This window comes from Dipodomys merriami, unplaced genomic scaffold, assembly GCF_024711535.1.
Source record: "Dipodomys merriami isolate MVZ:Mamm:240054 unplaced genomic scaffold, mDipMer1.0.p SCAF_1, whole genome shotgun sequence".
Lineage (NCBI taxonomy): Eukaryota > Metazoa > Chordata > Mammalia > Rodentia > Heteromyidae > Dipodomys > Dipodomys merriami.
The window spans coordinates 45495136-45515290 of NW_027202270.1; the positions used below are offsets into that span (position 1 = coordinate 45495136).

Below are 20155 nucleotides of genomic sequence, written 5' to 3' on the forward strand. Positions count from 1 at the left end.
GGGGGGAGGGTGTCAGTTGTGGGGCTTACACTCTGGGCCTAGGCTCTGTCCCTGAGCTTTTGTGATCAGAGCTATCACTCTAATACTTTAAGCCATAGTTCTGCTTCCAGTTTTCTGGTGGTTAATTAGAGATAAGAATTTCACACTTTCTTGCCCTGGTTGGCTTTGAACCATGGTCCTAATATCCCAGACTCCTAAGTAGCTACGATTATATGCATAAGCCACCACCACCACCCAGCTAAAGAATGGTCATGAACACAATCTTTAACTGCTAAAGTTTACCATGAACACAATCTTTAAAATGTCATGAACCAATTTGCTTCATACACTATAGCAATTATGTAACACTTGCCCTCACCAAAGAACTGTATATCAACTTTGCAAGAGTGAGAGTAGGGGTGGCATTATAAAATATATATATATGCACATATATATATACTCTCTTTACTAGACTTATGTTACTGTAATCCCTTTGTACATCCCCTTTATAACAACAATAAAAACTTTTTTAAAATAATAACAAATTTACCTGGGCATCAGTGGCTCACACTGTAATCCTAGCTACTCAGGAGACTGAGATCTGAGGATCATGTCTCAAAGCCAGCCCGGGCAGGAAAGTCTGTGAGACTCTTATCTCAAATAAACCACCAGAAAACCATAAGTAGCGCTGTGGCTCAAATGGTAGAGCTGAATAGCTAAGGTACAGCACCCAGGCCCAGAGTTCAAGCCCCAAGACCAAAAAAAAAAAAAAAAAAAACAAAAAAAAACACAAATTTGAAAAAGAACTGTGTATCTTATTCTGCTCCCAGTATGGTACATTCAAGTAATGATGCAATCAATCTGCCATGTGGATTTAAGACTTAAAAATAACTCAAAACACAAACCATATTACAAGATACCAGTTTATTTTTCCTCAACACACCTGTTCCCAAAGTCTATAAGGGACAATTGGAAGATTATCCCAGAGTTCACATTCTTTGATCTAGGACAGATACTTGAAAAAAGTAAATAAAATCTAAAAAATGTCATAGGAAAGAGGAATGATACATAAATGAACAGTCTTAATACCCTATGTATATATCTGAAAAAGGAACTGGGACACTTGATGAGACAAGTAAAGAGAAAAGTGGGAGAGGGGTGGATGAGGGAAGAAGTGACTCTAATCAAAATGTACTGCACATATATATAAGTTGAAATCCCTTTGTACAACTATTAGAAAATAATTTTTTAAAGTCTTAGATGTCTTAACTGCTGAACATAAGTGACTATACAAATGACTTAATACTCATTTAAAAACAAAACTGAATTCAACTTTTTAGTTTTGACATTAGTTGGGAGAGATGGGGGAAAATAACTAAGATACACTATACACATAAACTGACACACTGAATTGTAACCCCTTGTATAACCACAATGGTGATTTTTAAAAATTAATCATTAAAAAAATTGACATCTAGGTAGCAGTGTCCCATGCCTGAAATTCTACTACTCATGAGGATGAGTATTACCGTTCAAAGCCAGCCCAGGTAGGAAAGTCTGTGATCTTCAAATAACAAAAAAAATCCCATCAAAACAAAATTGTCACAAGATCTTTCTGGGCAATATCTCTACTTAAGAATATTTAATGGGGGAGAGGATGAGGGAAAGGATGACATTTTCCAAAAAGAAATGTACACCTTAACCTTACTTACATTACTGTAACCCCTCTGTACATCACCTTTACAATAGCAATTTTAAAATACCAAACAAAAAAAGATTGCTTAATGATTTTATCTAAGAAAGCAATAAAGTACAAATTCCTTACCTGGACAACATGGCTCTTTACAGTTTGGCCCCTTAATTATGTTTCCAGGGTATATCACATTACTCAGGTATATAATTCATCAAATATTCCAATAAGACTATGTTTGTACCTCAAAACATTTCCCACATTTTGTCCACTAAATACATAGTACCTCTTTCAGGAAAGAGTCTCTGTTGTATTCACTATTATATTCTTAATAGCTATCATAGTATCTATAATACTACAGATAGTGAACAAATATTTGCTGAATGAACAGTTAACTATTAAGTATGAAAATGCATATTCTGTTAAGAACTAGCTTATTAACAATCAAGTAAAAGAATATATAGGCAAAACAAAAAGCAAGGCCAGATCAAAAAGTACCTGTATGCCATTCAAGAGTGAATTTTTCCTATAAGAGGCAAAGTGTTTTAATGCCAACTCATACAACAATATCAGACTTAGATTTAGGAAGATCAATGTCATGAATAAATTAGACTAGAAATGAATACAAATGAATACAAACTTCAATATGAAAACAATTGCAGTGGTCAAGAGGAAAGACAGCAGCAGTGGAAATAATGAAGGCAATATATAGCCAAAGTGAGATTCAGGGGGCAGAATCAAAAGAATTATGGTTGGGCTGGGCACCGGTGGCTCACGCCTGTAATCCTAGCTACTCAGGAGGCTGAGATCTGAGGTCCTCAGATCTCAGTTCAAAGCCATCCCAGGCTGGAAAGACTATGAGACTCTTATTTCCAATAAACCACACAGAAAACAGGAAGAGGTGCTGTGGCTCAAGTGGTAGAGCACTAGCCTTGAGCTGAGGAACAGCGCCCAGGCCCAGAGAAGAATTATGGTTAATGACAAATAGCATGTGAGAAGTAAGAAACAAGAAGGAAAAAAGAGAAAGCCTTCTGAGTTAGAAGAATAAAGGAGACCTGCATTTACAGTAGACGTTGTCTTTAAAAAGCTGAAATGAAAGAGAAAAGACTTTAGCTATACAGGAATTCTGAAAAAGATAGACCTGAATGTCTTTATGAGCTCAGAAGGAACAGAAGAGACAGCAAGAAATAAGACATAGAAGAAAAAGAAGTAACATATTGATCGATTAAGGCCTCTGAAATGTTGGAGAAAAAGAATAGGTATTTCTAAAAGGAAGAAGGAATACTATAATACTATCTCCAGGAAAAAGAAAAGAATGGATTAAAATGCAGTCATTTATTAGGAAATGAAAAAAAAAAGAAGGGAGAAAAAGCCAAGTAGGAATCAAAGAGTGTGTGGTAGAGACACCATTTTCTAATTGGCATAAACGCTAGGATCTGCTGAGAGAAAAGAGTCTGGAATCAAGGAGGCAATGGTATAGAATCACTGCTAAGAACAACAGGACTGGGAACTAATCAAACCAGATACATGAATCAATAAGTGTATTTATAGCTCATGACCCCAGTCTAAGTTAATGTTAGAGGGAAATCACAAATTTGTGATGCTAACAGCTCACTGAGTTTTACGATTTTTCTAGCAGGACCAGCTGTATATCAAAGGAGGGAGACAAAATAACTGGGAATAAAGGTAGAACAAGTACAAGTAATTAAGTGGGGTTAAGGAAAAGCTAATGAGCTAGGGAAAATGCAAACAGTTAGAAAATGCTAATTATAGTACAAATAAGAGGTTAAAGAATCATCATAACAAGATAATATAGTGGGGTATGAAAGCTTAATATTTCAGAATTAGAGTACCAAAGTCTAAACTCTAGCTTTAAAAGTCAGTTGCTAAAATATACATATGAAAAGTCCTCAGTTGGATATATATGTTGGAAAAGTATTTTAAAAATGAAAATATATGAATACCTTTAAAAGTTTTCCCAATCAACTTACCCGTAAGGATTCCATGTATGATTTATGACAATCTATATGTAATGTATGGCCACAGGTTTGTACATAAACACCTCCTTCCCATCCAATTGATACTGCCAAAAGACAAGAACTCTTTAAAAAAAAAAAAAAATCAATTAATTTTTTCTTTTTTTTTTTTTTTCCAGACAGAATCTTACTCTGCAAGTCCAGACTGCCCTTCAATTCATTATGTAGCCAGACAGCCTGGAATTCAAGATCCTCCGGCCTCTGCCTTGCAAGTGCTAGGATTATAGGTATGAGCCAAGCCTGGGTAAGATGATTGGTTTTAAAAACATATAAGCATAATTAAATCCACATAAACCTCTGCACTATTTCATAATGCCATACTAATGTGGAGTTTGTAGTTTGCGTATGGCTAAACAGCTCTAAGCAATCTCCTTAAATTCTGAACAAAATGAAGTTTTACCTCTCAAATATCTATTCTCATAGTAAAAGGGAATAAATATCATGGACTAGACTTTGTCCACACCGTAAAATATACGACCGCAATATCAAGGTTTGGCAAAACCTATATTGTTGTTATTTTATATGGTCTTATTATACTTAATCTCTCTGTAATATAACATTAACAACTTCCTCTTTTTTCTTTTCTTAGGTCAGTCATGGGGCTTGAACTCTGGGCCTGGGCACTGTCCCTAAGCTCTTCAGCTCAAGGCAAGAGATCTACCACTTGAGCGACAGCACCACTTCCAGTCTTCTGGTGGTTTGAGATAAAGAGTCTCTCAGACTTTCCTGCCCAGACTGGCTTTGAATGGAGATCCTCAGATCTCAGCCTCCTTAGTAGCTAGAATTACAGGCATGAGCCACCAGTGCCTGGCTCTAACAACTTCCTTCTTGAAATGACAATTTCCCACTGGCTTCCATAATGCTACTCTCTTGATTTTTTTCATCTCTGTTTTTCTTTTTTTTTGGTTGTGGGGCTTGAACTCTGGGCCTGAGCGCTGTCCCTCAGCTCTTCAGCTCAAGGCCAGTGCTCTACCACTTGAGCTACAACGCCACTTCTGGTTTTCTAGTGGTTTATTGGAGATAAGAGTTTTACAGACTTTCCTGCTCGGGCTGGCTTTGAACCATGATCCTCAGATCTCAGCCTCCTGAGTAGCTAGGATTACAGGCATGAGCCACTAGCGCCCGGCTTCATCTCTGTTTTTCTTATCCTCCTACTAAGACTGTTCTTTCTTTACCTGACCCTTCAGTTCCTCAAGGTTCTATATTCAATGCTAATCTCTTCCATTAAAACTATTCTCATGAATTTAACCCAAAAATTTAGTTACTCTGAAATTCTCTTGTGTTATATACATATACTTGGTTACCAACCAGAAATATACAGCTAACATCCCTCATAGTAAATACAATCATTATGTCAAAAACTTGTCTGTCAAATGTGGTGGTTCAGGCCTACAATTCTAGCTATTCAGAAGGTAAAAATTGGGAAGATCACAATTCAAAATCAACTAGACTTTTAAAAAAAAAAAGTTAGAAAGACCCCATCTCAACAAAAAATGCTGAGCATGATGGCATAGCCAGTTATCTCAGCGATGTGGGAAACATTACAGCCCAGGCTAGCCTAAACAAAAAATAACATGAGGACCTAGCTGAAAAAATAACTAAAGTAATGCCCTGAGTTCAAATTCCAGTACTGCCAAAAGAAAAAAACAAAGATCCTGTTATCTTCTTTAGGAATCTTTTAATTTTTCTACATTTAAAATTTTCATATGGATTTAGTTACCAAATCAGAAAACTAGGAGTCATTATATGCCAACCCTTATCTTCATACCACAATATTAGTTTCCAACTCTGTTATCAACTTAACAAGTATTAGACTTTTCAAAATCTCGGTCCTGAAATTTTTATCAGGCAAAACAGTGTTTGGACCTGAACTTTAATTCATCCTTTAGGGTTTGTAATAAAGAAATGGGCAGATCAGAGCAATATAAGGCACAAGGTCTAATACAGTAACAGTTACATGATGAAATATTTGAAGGTTACCAAAGAAGATCCATTTTTACATGCATAAAAACCTAAGTAGGGCTAGAAAGGTGGCTCAGTTCTTGCCTCACATGCATGAGGCCCTAGATTCAATTCCTCAGCCCCACATAAGCAGAAAAAGCCAGAAGAGATGCTGTAGCTCAAGTGGTAGAGTGCTAGCCTTGAGCTAAAAAGCTACACAGTGCCCAGGCCCAGGCCCAGGCCCAGGCCCAGAGTTCAGCCCCCACAACCAAAAAAGCAAAAACAAAAACAAAAAGCCTAGCAAACTACAAGCCAAACAACAACAAAAAAAAAAACTCTATTTAGAAATTAACAAAAACAATCCATCTCATATAGTTCACCCAAAATATTCTTTTTTTTGGGGGGGGGTGTGGGGGGGAAGGGGTCCGGTCGTGGGGCCTGAACTCTGGGCCTGGGCACTGTCCCTCAGCTCTTCAACTCAAGGCTAGCACTCTACCACTTGAGCCACAGCGCCACTTCCAGCTTTTTTTCTTTTTGCTTATGTGGTGCTGGGGAATCGAACCCAGGGCCTCAGGCATGCAAGGCAAGCGCTCTACCACTGAGCCACCTTCCCAGCCCCCAAAATATTCTTATTTTAAGCTGTTATTATATTAAAAAAAAACTTCACCCTATTTGAAAATACCAAAATTAATGGAGTGATCTTTATGCTTTTCAATGATGAAATTCAAACTCATTTCCTCATACATGCTACATTCCTACTACATGCAGAAATTTTCTTTTTTTCTGTTTTTGGCAGTTTATCATTTGAATTCAGGGCAGGTACTCTATCACTGAAACATATTGCAATTTTTAAAAAGAAGTTAATACTGGTGTTATTAAACAAATAAGCTTATCTTCAAAGCTTTGAGATAGTTCTGGTTGCTAGAGCTTCTAGATACACAGAGATGGAAAAAAAAATCTACAAAGCTCACAAGTATTCAGAGAAGAAAAATCTATGCCTTCTTTATACTTTGGAAGTATGAAATTCTATTGTCTATTTTTACATGAAAGTAAAAGGAAACAAAAATCTTCATAAAGTATTCATATACCATCTAAATATTTTATGCACTTACATCTTTAAAATAACGCTGCAATAATGAAAGCCGCACATCATGAACTGCTGCACATGTGTCCCAAGGATAAATCTGCTCCTCTTCAGAAATTGGCAGCTTTTTTGGCTCAACATTGTCACGGCACTGCCCCAAAACTATATTAACAGCAGAGGCAAAAAACTCATTAAATAACAACATATAAAGTAAGTGAAATCCCAAACATATCAATGTTTACTTTTTTAAAAAAAACACTCTTAAATCTGAGTTTAAACTCAGGATGGATATGTGATTTTCTAAGTCTGTGATCAGTAAGAAGTCTAAAAGCTATGACTCTCCCAATATCAACATACATCATTTCTAAGTAAGCTGTTTTCACAAAAAAAGAAGCAGAGATCCTTAGAGAAAAAGATGAGTCCAGAGTTGGAGAATAGCTTAAGGTAAGATAAAACCAAGGAAATGTTCAAACACTGAAAAGATGGTTTCAGGAAACCTGGGGAAGTTCAGATTGAGCATCATATAGAATAATAATAATAGAATTATCTATCCAATTACTGAAGTGATCAAACTTGACTAACATCAACAAGAATGTGACAAACTAAGTCAGGCACTGGTCGCTCATACCTGTACTCCTACCTACTCAGGAGGCTGAGATCTGAGGATGTAGGTTCAAAGCCAGCAGGCAGGAAAAATCCATGAGACTCTTATTTCCAATTAACCATCAGAAAACCAGAAGTGGCGCTGTGGCTCAAGTGGTAAAGCACTAGCCTTGAGCTGAACAGCTCAGGGGTATCACCCAGGCACAGAGTTCAAACCCCATGATGAGCAAATAAATAAAAGAATGGAACAAACTCATGTATATCAGGCTCCTAATGTGGTACTATGGAAAAGAACATAGCTAAGTAACAACTGTCAAAAATTGTCAATCTGAATTTAATAAGATAAATATAAATCTAGATGTTCAGATACTTTATATAGAACAACCAACCTGAGCTCTTTAAAGCTTAAAAAGAGGCTTGAGAGACTGGCCTAAACTAAATAAGACCAAGCTGGGCACCAGTGACTCACACCTGTAATTCTAACTACTCAAGACCCTCAGATCTGAGGTCAGCCAAGACAGGAAAATCTATGACACTATAATCTCCTATTAACTACCAAAAAGCTGAAGTGGAGCTGTGGCTGAAAGTGGTAGAGCAGCCTTGAGTGAAAAAAAGGTCAGGGACAGCACTCTGACCATGTCAAGCCCCAGGATCAACATGAACAAATGAACAAAGGAAAGGACCAAAAAAGAAATGACAACTAAAAGTAACACATGACCTTTATGCATCTAGAATCAAGAAAAGAAATACCTGCTACAAAAAATATTGCTGGTTCTCACCTTCATGTTGATTAGCTTAATTTACTCATTACTCATTCTGCAATTTGCATATATATCAAAACATCACAATTTACTCCACAAATATATGCAATTATTATTTGTCAAATAAAATGCACAAAACCAATTATTTGTACAATTGGAACAATCTTAATATAGCTAGGTTATTAGATGTTATCAATATTAAATTTATTGATTTATGATTCTGTAATTATTTAAATCAATGTCCTTGTTCTAAGAATATTTAGGGATGCCATTTCACCTGGACAATTGTTATTCTTCAAAGGTTCTTGTGTTTTTGTCCACCAGACTAACCTAGCCTCCAACTATGATCTTCCCACCTCCACCTCCTGAGTAGCTGGGACTATAGGAATGTGCCAACACAGCAAGTTCTTAAGATGCTGGTCATTCTCTGGCTTTGGTATCAGATAATGCTACCCTCATAGAAGGCTTTGGTCAGTGCAATTTTTTGGACCAGTTTGAGAAAAATCAGTGCTAAATCTTTAAATAACAATGGATTTCATCCATGAAGCTATCTGATCCTGAACTTTTCTTCACTTAGACTTTTTGTTGTTTTTATCCTGATTCAATCTCTTTGCCTGTTGTAGCAGTGTCTTATGTTCTATTTCTTCTTTGGCAGTTTATAAGTTTCTAGGAAAACATTTATTTTAGCTAGTTCATCTAAATTTTCAACAAAAATTTGTTCATAGTTTACTTTTTCATTTCTGTAAGGTCTACAATACTGTCCCACTTTCATTTTCTAGTTTAGTTTAAAGTTTTCAAGGCACCAACCTTTGGTTTTATTAATTGTACTGTTTATGTTTTAATATTTATTATTCCATTCCCTCTTTGAGATTAAGACTCCCTTGTCTGCTCCCCTCATTTTTATTTGAGGACCCAGGGTCTTGCTACTTGAGCCACATCCCCAGCCCTTTTGCTTAAATTTTGATTTTGAGAAAAGGTCTCTAACTTTACTCAAGCTAACCTTAAAGTGATGATCATCCTGCCTCTGCTTCCTGAGTAGCAGGGGTTACAGACTTACACCAAACTGACTAGCTTCCTTTTAGCTCCTTAAAATGTAAAGTTAAGTTTATTGTAATGTAAACATTAATGTAATGTAAACATTAGTAGCGATTAATTTTCCTTGTTTTATTTTTAGTATGCTGTATTTCCTTTATAGCTAAGTAGTTTTAATTTACTTGTATTCTTGTGCCCACTGGTATTTAACAAAAGAATGTTATCCCATTTCACATATTTATGAATTTTCTGGTTTTCCTATTGTATTCTTCCTATTCTATGGTAGTCAATGAATGATCTGAAACTTCTTTATTGAGACTGCTTTATGGCCTAACATATTGTCTGTCTGGGAGAATGTTCCATTTGTAATTGACAAAAATACCTATGCTTCTGTTACTCGACTTTCTACATAAATCTGTGTTGCTCAATTGTTCCATTTCCATGTTGATCTTTTGTCTGTTCTATACAGTTAAGTCTCCAACTATTACTGTGGATCTATTACTCTACTCCCTGCAACATTGTCAATTTTTGCTTCACATATTTGGTTCACATATTTTCTCAACAGTTTGACCCATTTATCAATATGCAAAGTCTTGCTTGATCTCTTATAACAATTTTTAATCAAAAGCTTAACTGATATTAGTATAGCTACTCTAGCTTTCTCTGGGTTTTTGTCACATAGAATATCATATTCAACCTTTGCAAGAGGTTGCACTTTTAGATCTAAAGTTAATTTCTTGTACATAGCATATAGTACGATCACATTTTTCTCTGCTCTGTTAAGTCTCTGTTTTTTCCATAGACAATACATTAAATTTCAAGGAATTACTTGAATTAATTATTTAATTCTGTCATTTTGGTACTTGCTTCCTGTGTGTTCCTTAATTCATCCATTATCATCCATTACTGTCTTCTTTTGCAATTAACTAAATTTTCCAATGTACCATGTTTATTTCCCTCTCTATTTTTTTTTTGGGGGGGGAGGGTGACAGTTCTGGGGCTTGAGCTCAGGACCTGGGTGCTGCCCCTGAGCTTTTGTGCTCAAGGCAAGCACTTACCACTTGAGCTATCACTCCCACTTCTGGCCTTTCTGGTGGTTAACTGGAGATAAGATTCTCACAGACTCTTCCAGAGCTGGCTCTGAAACTTGTTCCTCAGCTCTCAACCTCCTAAGTAGCTAGAATTACAGGTATGAGCCACCGGCACTTAGCTCAATTCTTTTTTTTAATGGACTTTTTTTGTTTTTCACCTTGGTCTTTGTTGGGACTATTGCTCTTATTTTTGTTTTACTTTGTTTTGCTTTACTAGTTACCCTAGGAATTACAAATCTTGTATTTTGTAGCAGTCAAGTTTGAATGAACAGTTATTTTCAGTAACATAAAAATCTTGCTCCTTTACAGCTCCATTCCACCCTCCACACTTTCCCTTTTATGTTTTTATCTGAATGTTTGTCCTTGTCTTGATATTTCATTTAAAAATATATTCAGTTCTTCCAAGATTTAATTTCTCCATGTAAACTCCTGCTTTAAAACCAAAAAAAAAAGGAAAGTATACTTAGTGATTCACACCTGTAATCCTAGTTACCTGGGGGATCTGAGTTCAAAGACAGCTCAGGCAAAAAGTATGAAAGATACCCTCCCTTTATCTGAACTAATAAAAAGCAAAGGGCAAAGAAACATGTCTTTTATCCTAGTTATACAGGAAGTGTGAATAGAAGGACCATGGTCCAGGCTGACCCAACCAAAACATGAGTTAAAGCAAAATAAGAAAAGCAAATAGGCCTGAAACATCGCTCAAGTGGTAGAGTGCCTGCCTAGCAAGCACAAAGCTATAAGTAGAAATCATAAGATAACCCAAAATAAAAAAGATTAAATCCACCAAAACTATTGAAATTATCACTACTTCAAAATATGTCAGAGTTAGAATAAACAAAACACTCAGATAAATTTTTATTTTCTCAATGACAGACCGAAATCAATAGACAAACTATTTTAAGGATTACTGTTTTTAATAGCTCCAGAAACAAAGTCTGAAAAACACAAAGTGACTGAAAACACAATACATAATTAAGACATTTAAACTGATAATATTTATGGATTTAAGAAGTTTCCAAGAGATTTGAAGAGATTTGCCTAGCAAGTCCAAGCCTGTGAATTCAAGCCTTAGTACTATCAAAAAATAAAATAAAGGGGCTGGGAAGATGGCTCAGTGGTACAGCACTTGTCTTGCATGCCTGAGGCCCTGGGTTCGATTCCTCAGCACCACATAACCAAAAAAAAAAAACTGGAAGTAGCATTGTGGCTCAAGTGGTAGAGCGCTAGCCTTGAGCTGAAGAGCTGAGGGACAGCACCCAGGCCCAGAGTTCAGGCCCCACGACCAGACCCAAAAAAATAAATTAATTAATTAAATAAAATAAAAATAACAAAAAAGAAGCTTCTGGATTTTAAAAACCATTAAATTACAAAGAAAGCTGAACTCCTTTAATTGTCACCTAGAACTGGCAATATGCCATCACACTTTAAAAAAAAAAAAGAAAAAAGGGCTGGGAAGGTGGCTCAGTGGTAGAGCGCTTGCCTTGCATGCATGAGGCCCTGGGTTCGACTCCTCAGCACCATATAACCAAAAAGAAAAAAAGCCGGAAGTGGCGCTGTGGCTCAAGTGGTAGAGCGCTAGCCTTGAGTTGAAGAGCTGAGGGACAGCGCCCAGGCCCAGAGTTCAGGCCCCACGACTGGACCCAAAAAAAAAAAAAAAGAAAGAAAAAAACAAAAACCTGTGTAATATATAACAGGATCTCTTTGGCTATAGCCAAAGGCCTTTTTCCAATACTCATGTTCCAGAGAATAAGATAAACTAAATTATAGTTATTAGATCAAAGTAGCAAAAATTCCTTAATTTTTGCTACTTTGATCTAATAACTATAATTATAACTAGAAAAAATGTACAACATTCAATTAACATGGATATTATTCATCTGTTATATATAGACTATCTCTCTCAAATGTTCCCATTGAAAGATGACCTGGGATTACCTGAAGATGCTTGTAACAGTACAACCAATCCTGTAGGTCGGTCTTCAGAAGAAGGACCACTCTGTCCACAAATAACACAGTCATATACTACCTCAGAAACTTGTGGTTCTGCAGTAGTGATCTCCATAGGAATATCATTATCAGGAGAATCTGAGAGGGAAAAAATATTTACTCTTAATTCCTAAAGAAGCAAAATCCTTCTTTGGTAAAGATACCCCCCCAAAAAAACATAGCCCCCCTCAAAAAAATCACTTCAAATAATTTTAACTTCAATATTAATAAAGGCACATAGTAATAAAACTATTTTTAAAAAGTCTTGTTCAAGTAACATGTTTAATCAGATAAAGTTAAACCAAAAAAAAAAATGTTAAAAGAGTTGATACTCTAGTAAGTGGAGCTGGCTAGCTTTGAGTAAAAATTTCTCAAAGTACAGTACCCAGGCCCTGAATTCAAGCCCCAGGACTGACACATGAAAAAATATTGAGTTGATACAATAAAAACTTTAAATAATATATGATTAAACATATCTCTACTGATCATTCACATATAAAATTGATATCAAAACAAGACATTTGTATTAAAAGAAGAAAATATTTTAAATAACATTTTAAGGAAAGACAAGAAAGGCATCTAAGAAAATTTAGAATATGATGTCAACTCATAGGAAGAAATGATAGCATGTAATAGAAGCTAAAAGAGGGAACACTATTTCTTCCTTGCTCCCAATTTTATTTCTAAATTATGTTTCAGAAAAGAAGTTCCCTATTTGTTTATTTAAGGAAAGATTATATATTACAATTAACATATCAATAACATAGGACTATTGAAAAAATAACTTTCTGTGATATGGCATTAACAAGAAGAAATAAAATGTTGAGACAGTAATGATTTGCAGAAATCATGATATCATTTGCAGAAACTCATGAATATCAGTGCTGCTGCTTACTGGCAAAGAAATGAGTACAGGAAAATGAGAAGATATAGGAAGCAGAAGTACATTACGAGACATTTAAGTACAATAGCTCAAGCCTGTTATCCTAGCTACTTGGGAGGCAAAAATGAGGGAATTATTGCTCTACGCCAGCCCAGGCAAAAGAAAAACAAATAAATAAAACAGAGGGGAGACCCCTCTATCTCAATTAATGTCTAGAATCATAGTGTATGTCTGGCATTTCAGCTACTAGGAGAATCATAGTCCATATTGGCCAGGACATAAAGAGAGCCACTTGAGAATGGTTCTACAAACCCTTGTATTGCCAGAGAGAGGAAGAGTATATATAACTAAGCAAATATGTAGAAGTAGAAAATATGTCAAATTTTGGGCCAGGCGCCAGTGGCTCACACCTATAATCCTAGATACTCAGGAGGCTGAGATCTGAGGCTCAAAGTTCAAAGCCAGCCCAGGCAGGAAAGTCCATGAGACTCTTATCTCCAATTATCCACCAGAAAACTTGAAATGATACTGTAGCTCAAGTGGTAGAGCACTACCCTTGAGCTGAAGAGCTGAGGGACAGTGCCCAAGCCCAGAGTTCAAGCCCTACAACCAGCAACAAACAAAAAAAGAAAGAAAAAAGAAAATATGTCAAATTTTAATGCTATTATGAAAATTTCACGCAGATAAATACATCTATCTAATATTTATTAGAATGATTATTACAGGCACTAGTGGCTCATGCCTGTAACCCTGACCACTCAGAAGACTGAGATCTGAGCTAAGATTCAAATGAAAATTACTCTGGTTTTCTGGTGGTTAGTTGGAGATAAGAGTCTCATGAGGAATTTCCTGACCAGGTTGGCATTGAACCGCAATTCTTAGATATAAAATGATGCTAATCAAAATGAACTCCAAGATACGGAAACAAGAGGTTCTCACTCTTTTAAGGTGCTGTGTTATTTCATTTTTTTTTCTTTCATTCTTTTTCCTTTGGTTTAGCCCGTTGTCACTGCTTTTGATTTTGGTAGCATGTGTCTTGTATATACGTTTATCTGATTTGGGGAAGGGAAGTGTAGGGATTCTTCCCACCTCAGTTCCTGAGCCACTCGGACTAACTCTCCCAGGGTAGCATGTAGCCCCAGCTCCACCCAGACCTGAGCTCCTCCCTGCCTTAGAGTTCCCACCAAGATGGCTGGCCACTTCTACCCTCCACCCCAACCTACCTGCTCATTGCAGAGTACCTCACCACTAGCCCCAGAGATACCACCTGATAGGGGCAGACACCATATTGCTCCCTCTACTGGGAGAGCTTTGGGGTCCCTCTAATAAACCTTACAATAGTCTTTCTCCTATGCATGCCTACTTCCACATGGTCCCCTGGGATGGCCAGGATGGATACTTTCAGGAAGAGGAATAATAAAATGGTGAGACAAAGGACAAAGGGTGAACTAATTCAACAGCCATACTCACAAGACACTATGTTGGAACTTTACAACTTGGGGAAAGAGGATTTGGGGTGGGGAAAGTGGGAGAAAATGAGGGAGGGGGTAACACGATTCGACAAGAAATGTACTCATTACCTTATATAACACTAACCCCTCTGTACATAACCTTTACAATAAAATATTATTTTTAAAAATACATTACAAGCCAGATGCTGGTGGCTCACACCTGTAATCCTAGCTACTCAGGAGGCTGAGATCTGAGGATCGCAGTTCAAAGCCAACGCAGGCAGGAAAGTCCATGAAACTCTTATCTCCAATAAAGCACTCTGAAAATGAGTGATGCTATGGCTCAAGGGGTAGAGTGCTAGCCTTGAGCTGAAGAGCTGAGGGACAGCACCCAGGCCCAGAATTCAAGCCCCATAACCAACAACAACAACACAAATTACAGAGCTATAAGCCAGGCACAGGAAAAAAAAAAAAAAAAAACCAGTATTATAGCAAACATGATGGTATTCTACTATAATCCAGCTACTCAGGAGGAGAAAGATTGCTGTCTGAGGCCAGCCCAAACCAATTTGCAAAGCAAATAACAACAAAAGCAGCAGGTATGTGACTCAAATGGTAAACATTTGCCATTCAGAGACCTTTAGATTGAGTTCAATCTCCAGAGAGTAGGAAAAGACAGGGAGGGAAGCCAATATATGCATGTATGCTAATGTCACAATAGCCAGACACCAGCATTGGCACTCTCACACCTACAATCCTACTCAGGAGGCTGAGATCTGAGGGTCATGATTCAAAGCCAGACTGAACATAAAAGTTCCAGACTCTTTTTTTTTTTTTTTTTTTTTTTTGGTCGGTCGTGGGGCTTGAACTCTGGGCCTGGGCACTGTCCCTCAGCTCTTCAGCTCAAGGCGAGCGCTCTACCACTTGAGCTACAGCGCCACTTCCGGTTTTCTGGTGGTTTATTGGAGATAGGAGTCTCGCAGTCTTTCCTGCCCGGGTTGGCTTTGAACCGCGATCCTCAGATCTCAGCCTCCTGAGTAGCTAGGATTACAGGCGTGAGCCACCAGCGCCCGGCTAAGTTCCAGACTCTTAATCTCCAATTTACCACTCAAAAACTGGAAGTGGAGCTGTGGCCCAAAGTGATAGAGCACTAGCCTTGAGCAAAAGAGCTTAGGGACAGCAACAAGGCCCTGAGTGCAAGCCCCACGACCGACAAAAAAAGGAAAAAAGAAAAAGAAAATGTCACAGTAAGGTCCATTAATTGATAAAAACAAGATACATTGATAATTACACATTTTTAAGTTATTCATAACCAATGTACTATCTCACAAGAAAACAGCATTCCATCTCACTGTAAAAATGAGAACAAATCCAAAAGTCCATCTGATTTTTTACAACTACTGAAGGTGTAGCAGAAAAAGGAACCACTAAAGGATTTAAAAACTATTATGTCACAGAAAAAGGTCAAAATGAGTAAGCAAGTATGTATTAATAAACCTCAAAAAAATAATGAATTGTTTTTAATAGAAGAAAAGAGAGTAAGGAATACTATATTGCTATCATCAGGAAGCTCTTCCTAAGGAACATTGCTACTCAATAACAGAATGGAGTTTCTATAATAAAGATCTGATCTTGAGTTAGACTAATGAGACACGAGGTCTCCTTTAGAAGAGGATCAAAAAGGCTCAATAGTTATGTGCATAAGATCAAATAAAATGATGCTTATCACAATGAACTCCAAGAACTGCAAGCAAGAGGTTTTTTATTGTACTATTTGCAGTTACTTTTTTTTTCTTTCTTTCCTTCAGTTTATTCCCTTTTGTCACTGTTTTTTATTTCGGTACCCTTTGTCTTGTATATAAGTTTATCTGATTTGGGAAGGGGAAGGAGAAGCACAAAAATAGGGGACACAGGGTGAACAAATTCAGCAGTGTCACTGGTGTCTAGTGTCTACACACTATGTTTTTAGAAATGAACCATACGACTTGCAAGGAAGGAGGATAGGGAGGGAGAAAAAGTGGGAGAAAATAAAAGACTGTTCAAAAAGAAATGTAGTCATTACCTAATTTATATAACTGTAACCCCTCTGTACACCACCTTAACAATAAAATTTTATTTTTAAAAAAATCTGATCTCTTTCTTTTGTTTTTTGGTACTCAGGCTTGCCAAGGAAATGAATGCTCTTTATCAGTAAGCCACATCTCCAAGCCTAATCCTCATTGCTCTAGTCCTCATATAAAGACATGAAATAATCTGTCCATAATGTTTAACATTGGTGAAAGACAAAATTTCACTATCCCTACAGTAATAACTATAATTGTACTTATAGACTAAAAACTTTTTGACTTACCAACATCCATTGCAGTTTCCATAAAGCTTTTCTGTCGTGAAGCAAACTCTGCAAGCAATTTCTGCTGCCTCTCTCTAGCCTTCTGTCGCCTAGATTAAACAGAAATAAAGTTGTAACTGCCAGATATGCTTAAAACTAATCTTTTCTTTCAATAGGAAATAATATAGGAAAGCCTAAACATACAATAGAAAACAAATTATTTTTATAATTTGTTCAATTTCTTATACATATCATCAATAGTTCAAGGATATGACTATCATTGAAAAGGTTCTAAAGCTTCCTAAAGGTTTCAAACTCCTCTTTTAACAAGTGAAATAAAAGCCAATATTTATTTTTAAAGTGTGAAACAATAACTTATTAAGTTTATTAAGTATGTGTCAGATGGCAACAAGAATAAAAATAGTCTTTTTCACCAAGGGGCTAAATTTAAGTAAAGAGATAATTAACAATAAATTATGTGCTTTTTTTTAAGGTACAATGTTTAGATACAAACAAAATCTAAAGGTAAAAATAATCATATTTGTTTTTATCCTAAGATTAGGTTTCTCATAAATGTCTGGTACTTGAGAACTAAAAATGTCTTATCACTTTTCAATATTATGCTGAAGGTAAAGACATTTAAGTTGTTATTATTACAACTATCTAAGGTATGTTCAAGGTCAGGGAGTCTATCATTAGGCATAGCTCTAACATCCCTAAAGAGCCTGGCTGGTGTTCAATGAATGGGGAGATCATAGAAAAAAATCCATTTTAGGTTGGCTTCCACCAATCATTCAACCCATTACTACCAGTGTTTACTTATATCAAAGTAACTAAGAAGATAAAATTACTTCAGGAAATACTCTAAAATATACTTCAAACTATTAAATAATCTATTACTCATACCACTCACAATAGTCATCTAGACAACATGTTAAAAATTATTTATGGCGGGGCACCAGTGGCTCGCTACTCAGGAGGCTGAGATCTAAGGATCATGGTTCAAAGCTAGCCCTTATAGGAAAGTGAAATGTGTAAGACTCTATCTCCAATTAACCACCAAAAAGCCAGAAGCAGAGTTGTGACTTAAATGATAGAGTGCAAAAGTTCAGGGGCAGCACCCAGCTTCTGAATTCAAGCTCTAGGACCAGCCTTCCCTCACCGCCCCCACCAAAAAGAAAAGATGTATGGTTTCACTTATATGACTCTAAGATGTCAAAAGTCAACATCTCTTACAACAATATTAAGATGCTTTCTTTAGATTCTACATAGGGCAAGCATGTACCTTTACCATATAATTGTTGCTTATGGAGACATCTTTAAGAGAAATTTAAACAACTAATATTATGTATAACCTTAGAGGAATTAGCAATAACAGTCTTGAATCTCATTGGAAAAAATTAATATTCTTGTCTTTTATTATGTACATAAATTAGAAGGTATATTATTGCTTTATAAACTAAACCCAAAGGATTGACAACTAGGTCATTTATGACTAGCAAAGATACACAATGGCAACAAAGCTACTGGAAAATAGTGACAATGTACAACACTACAATTCTAATATAACTCTGAGCAAGCAATGTGTTCTAAGAGTCATACCATGTTATAGCAATTACATAAAAATCCCACTCACAAAATAAACATTCAAAGAATGAAAGTCAAAGATGAGTAGAAAGGTTTATAAGTTTGAGCATTAATCGACAAATTAGAAGCAACTCAAAAGTCCAAAAGCTAGTAGCATAAGTAAGGCAATGTCTAAAAACACTCCTTTTAATTAGTAATCATATAATATTTTTAAAGAAATTTTAAAAATTGAGTTATCTTAGGAAATATTTTAAATATTTCTTTTTCTATTTTACCTTAAAGTTGAGTTGATCATTTTGTTTAAATAACAAAATTATAAAGTCCCCTACAGTAATAATAATAGGAGTAATTTTTTCTGAAGAAGCCTACAAGTTTAAAGGAACTCATCATAATACATGTTTAAGCAATCTAATCAATTCCATTTATAATACATATAAACTAATCAGTCATGATTATTGCTGCTAAAATATCTAGCTGATTATGCTTAGATGACCAAAACAGGAAACAAATCAAATCTTCAACTGTACTATGAATTTTTAAAACTCTTTTCAAAATTACCTTTCCTCCTTGTCCAGAGTTTTCTTCTCTGCTGCAGTAATTTTTTTGGGTGGTACAGGAGGTGTTACTTTTCTACATATCTCTTCAATGATGCGTTTATTCATTCTGCTTTGCAATGCAGCTTTCAGCAAAATTCTTTCTACTGCAGTTATACCATCTCCATGACTGTATTTAGGAAATTCCGGTTGGATTAAAATCTCTATGTCATCAAGCCAAGGAGGATAGTAGGAGTTCTGTTTCCCTGAGAGTTTGTGATGAAGTTTAATTAACAAAGACAATATGCTTTCCTTTATTTCCAAAATGGCTGTTGTTAACTGGGGAGTTGAACCAGGAGCAGACCATTTATTTGAAGTTTTGGGACGAACCACCTGATTTGCTTCACTGCTACTGCGATTGATAATCTCCTGAAATTTCTTTCTACGTTCTGCTACTAAGCTGAAAACTTGAGCTGTGCCAGAATTCTACCAGTGAAAAAAATGAGAAAGGAGAGGGAGACAATGAGAGAGAGAAAGAGGGGAGGGAGAGGGAGAGAGAGAGAAAGAGAGAGAGAGAGAGGGAGAGAGAGAGAGAGAGAGAGAGAGAGAGTTATTCAATATAAATTCTAAAACTAAACATACATGTCACTAAATTTTGCAAAGGGAATCTCAAAGTTTCACCCAAAGGTTTATTCAATAGATTTGCTCTTCAAATTAATCTGTCCCTTCACTTCTCTTTCTCAAACAGACTTAGCCACTCAATCTGGAAAAAGTAATAAGGAAAAGGAGACTATCAGTAATAAAATCTCTTTCTAAATCCCCTGCACTTTTCTACCAGAGAAAAAATACAAAGTGTAAGCAATACTTCTAGCCATGTGAAAGGGAAATCATAAACTAAATTTCTCCTCAGTTTAAAAGAGAATACCTGTACTAGTTACTAGTCATCAAGAAAACTATGAAAACCCTTTACTAATTTCTAAAAGACTGCCAGTTTCCAGTTAAGAAAACAGACTAATTTCTTAAATGTTTATGTTAATGAATCTGAACTGGTAATTAATTTCTCTTAAATAACTTCAAAAGTTTAAAATTGCCAGGTACTGGTGGCTCACACATTTAATCCTCACTACTCAGGAGGCTGAGATCTGAGGACTGTGGTTCGAAGCCAG

General features: G+C 36.2%; 1 protein-coding gene across 2 annotated transcripts in view; it reads right to left on the bottom strand.

The window, feature by feature from the left end:
- Nucleotides 1-20155, bottom strand: part of Ubr3 (ubiquitin protein ligase E3 component n-recognin 3) — a 193049-nt gene that overhangs the window by 61940 nt on the left and 110954 nt on the right. For both annotated transcript variants that reach the window (XM_070021309.1, XM_070021318.1), the window contains exons 23-27: nt 19015-19475; nt 16891-16979; nt 12156-12305; nt 6759-6892; nt 3661-3771 (exon numbers count right to left, since the gene is read on the bottom strand). In XM_070021309.1, the coding sequence (XP_069877410.1) occupies nt 3661-3771; nt 6759-6892; nt 12156-12305; nt 16891-16979; nt 19015-19475 (945 nt within the window). The remainder of the gene's footprint in view (nt 1-3660; nt 3772-6758; nt 6893-12155; nt 12306-16890; nt 16980-19014; nt 19476-20155) is intronic.